We start from the raw sequence: 3,715 nt of genomic DNA, 5'->3' as shown, positions 1-3,715 counted from the left end.
CTTTTACTTGTTTCAGTCATTTGACTGCGGCCATGCTGGAGCACCGCCTTTAGTCAAGCAAATCGACCCCAGGACTTATTCTTTGTAAGCCTAGTACTTATGCTATCGGTCTCTTTTGCTGAACTGCTCAGTTACGTAAGGACGTAAACACACCAAGATCGGTTGTCAAGCAATGTTGGGGGGACAAACACAGACACACAAATATATACACACACACACACACACACATATATATATATATATATATATACGACGGGCTTCTCTCGGTTTCCGTCTACCAAATCCACTCACAAGGCTTTGGTCGGCCCGAGGCTATAGTAGAAGACACTTGCCCAAGATGCCACGCAGTGGGACTGAACCATTCTGTCAAATGCAATTCTTATTTATTCACATTGTTTTGACTCAACTGTATATTATCTCGTAGATTTGAGAGTTCAATGATGTGACAGTAACTTTTTTTTTTTATTATCTAACACTGTAGAGTAGGTGTGTGAGTCTGGATCTGGCTGTTTTGAGCATAAAACAGGTAGAATATCAGGGCTGAATATGGCTGGTTTAAATACTAAAGGGTGAAAGAAAGAAGGGCAGACACTGTTAACATATTAAATGTTAAGCAGAAGGGAGGGACGGGACCCTATAATAATTAGAAATAACAAGATGAAATAACTGAAGCTGTGATTGGAAATATTTCTCCTCCAATATTCTTTCTCCAGCGAAAATAAAAATAGATGGAAACAATTATTCTGGGTTAAAAGCATAAACTTAATCTTGGTAAAATGAATATCATATATTTATTTTCAGATTACTAAGAGTCAAATACTTTAATACTATAAAACTATAGTAGTTGGTCAGTCAAGTAATTCGTTAACCAAAAGTAATTTATTACTCAGAATCTGTTAATCCCACTATTATCAAAATATGTTCACCAAGGTGTTCATTTGAAAAATTGTCTTTTTTATATATTTTAAAATCCACTATTTTTTCACTAAATATTTGTTTAACTATACTGGAATTTAATGACAATTTAATTTGTGTTTGTTAGAAATTAATATTCAGCTTACTAATCGATGAGTGTAGAATGGTAATTACAAATTAGATTATAGCAGTTGATTACAGACTGGCACTGCACAAGTGTGCAGTTTATTTTGTATGCAATTTTGAATCATCAAATCATGCAGCACAATCCACAAGAAGCAGTACAAAGCAGGAAATGAATGAAAGAAAAAATTACCTTTCTGTCCAGGAGGTTGTAATGGATGACCACTTTTGGCACACCAACCGACAGGGAAAATGTCTCTGGAATCAAAACGGCACCAGTAGTCAAATGCTCCTCTCCAACCATCAAATGTGATGTATATCTGGTCGTTGCTCACCGCACCGACCGTCGCTGGACAGATCAATTGTGGATTCTTTCTATCAACTGCTTCAAGTTTCATTCCAACCTTGAAGTCATTTGAATGTGGAGAAGGCGGCTCCTAAAAATTTAATCAAAAATTTTAATTTTAACTTTATATTTATAAACCATTAAGAGACACAGAAGCAGAAAGAGTGTTCAATCATAACAGAAAAATATCAATTCTGGTTTTTAATGGAACAAATTTTACGGAGCTGTTCATCATCATCATCATCATCATCATCATTATCATCATTGTTTAACGTCTGCTTTCCATGCTAGCATGGGTTGGACGATTTGACTGAGGACTGGTGAACCAGATGGCTGCACCAGGTTCCAATCTGATTTGGCAGAGTTTCTACAGCTGGATGCCCTTCCTAACGCCAACCACTCCGAGAATGTAGTGGGTGCTTTTATGTGCCACCGGCACGAAGACCAGTCAGGCAGTACTTGCAACGGCCACGCTCGAAATGGTGTATTTTACGTGCCACCTGCACAAGTGCCAGTCCAGCGGCACTGGCAACGATGGGAACAATCACGCTCAAATGGTGCTATTTACGTGCCACCGGCACAGAAGCCAGACAGCTGCTCTGGTAACGACCACGCTTGGACGGTGCTCCACTGGTACATGTGCCATCACATTTTATTTTTTACTTCTTTCCATCATTAGACTGCAGCCATGCTAGGGCACTGCCTTGAAGAATTTTAGTCAGACAAATCAACCCCAGTACTTATTTTTTTTTAATAAGGGTTGGTACTTATTCTATCAGTCTCTTTTGTCAAACTGCTAAGTTACAGGAACATAAACACACCAACACCGGTTGTCAAGCAGTGTTTGGGGATAAACACAAAGATACTTACATCCACATACACCTACATACATATATAAATATATTTCAGTTTCCGTCTGCTAAATCCACTCACAAGGCTTTGGTCAGCCTGAGGTTATAGTAGAAGACACCTGCCCGAGGTGCTACACAGTTCTGAACCAAGAACCATGTAGTTGGCAAGCAAACTTCTTACCACAAAGCCACACCTATGCTTATATCAGTAACTTTAACACTTATGTTACCATATTTCTGTTGAAATACATCTTTATTTTAATTAATTGTGAGGAGTGGCTGTGTGGTAAGTAGCTTGCTTACCAACCACATGTATGTGTGTGTATATGTTTGTGTGTCTGTATTTGTTCCCCCCACCATTGCTTGACAACCGATGCTGGTGTGTTTACGTCCCCGTAACTGAGCGGTTTAGCAAACGAGACCGATAGAATAAGAACTAGGCTTACAAAGAATAAGTCCTGGGGTCGATTTGCTCGACTAAAAGGCGGTGTTCTAGCATGGCCGCAGTCAAATGACTGAAACAAGTAAAAGAGTAAAGAGAGTTATTTGTATAAGCACAACAGCATTTGGATGAAGACACTGAGTTTCAAGTCAGGTGAATTGGCACAAAGTGATTCGGAACTAAGAGAATGTTCTTCAAAGCACTTCCTGTGATAGTGATGACAGAAAAGAATAAGACTAGCGAGGTCATGTCAGTATGACAAGGGTTGCAGAGTTGAAGCAAGGGAGGGACCAATCAAATTTGATGGCAAATAAGACACACTTTTTGTCCAAAACAGATATCTCAAAAAATGACCCTGTGTCCTATATATGAAGTTGGGCCTTGCTTCTTCGATACACGAAAAACATTTTTACCTGAATATGCACTGCTGAAAATGGAGTGTGTCTAATATGGCCATGCCATCTAATATGGTATCTATTTAGAATTTTTAATCAATGATGGTTAATTTCAGGAGGAAGCCAAGGACTAAGGAAATTCAACAGTATTGGAAATAATTAGAAATTCAAAAAATCATGGAAGAAGCAATATTTCAAGCCCATTTAATTGAGGACATGAAAAACCAATTATAAAAACAATAATGATAGTAAAATTAATGATATTAAAAGGGTACCCAGAAGTGATGGTACTCGGAAGGGTATCCAGAGGTGATGGTACTAAAAGTGCAGTAAGACATAGTGGTACTGAAAACTATTCCAGTCAAAAAGGCCAGTCCTGTAATGAAGAAGGGATTAGAGTTACCTCCCTTACATTAGAGTTCTTCACTTACTCCAAAATGAATGTAACCAAGGTTAATACAATTTATGTGATATCATGTGTCTCATGACAGGTTAATTATTGCAGTCTCATATGTTAAGGGTGACTAGAAGAAAATCTTCCTAAATTCCAAACAACAAATATTCTTTTCTACTCTAGGTACAAGGCCCCAAATTTTTTTTTGGGGGGGGGGGGAGTTAAGTTGATTAGATCGACCCCAGTATG

General features: G+C 38.3%; 1 protein-coding gene across 4 annotated transcripts in view; it reads right to left on the bottom strand.

Moving 5' to 3' along the window:
- LOC106877822 (sex comb on midleg-like protein 2) overlaps positions 1-3,715 on the bottom strand; it is a 40,785-nt gene that overhangs the window by 15,100 nt on the left and 21,970 nt on the right. For all 4 annotated transcript variants that reach the window (XM_014926845.2, XM_014926844.2, XM_014926847.2 and 1 more), the window contains one exon: positions 1,232-1,475. In XM_014926845.2, the coding sequence (XP_014782331.1) occupies positions 1,232-1,475 (244 nt within the window). The remainder of the gene's footprint in view (positions 1-1,231; positions 1,476-3,715) is intronic.

Source organism: Octopus bimaculoides, chromosome 19, assembly GCF_001194135.2.
Source record: "Octopus bimaculoides isolate UCB-OBI-ISO-001 chromosome 19, ASM119413v2, whole genome shotgun sequence".
Classification (NCBI taxonomy): Eukaryota; Metazoa; Mollusca; class Cephalopoda; order Octopoda; family Octopodidae; genus Octopus; species Octopus bimaculoides.
The sequence above is the reverse complement of the archived record's forward strand: the minus strand, read 5'-3'. Positions and strand labels throughout refer to the sequence as shown.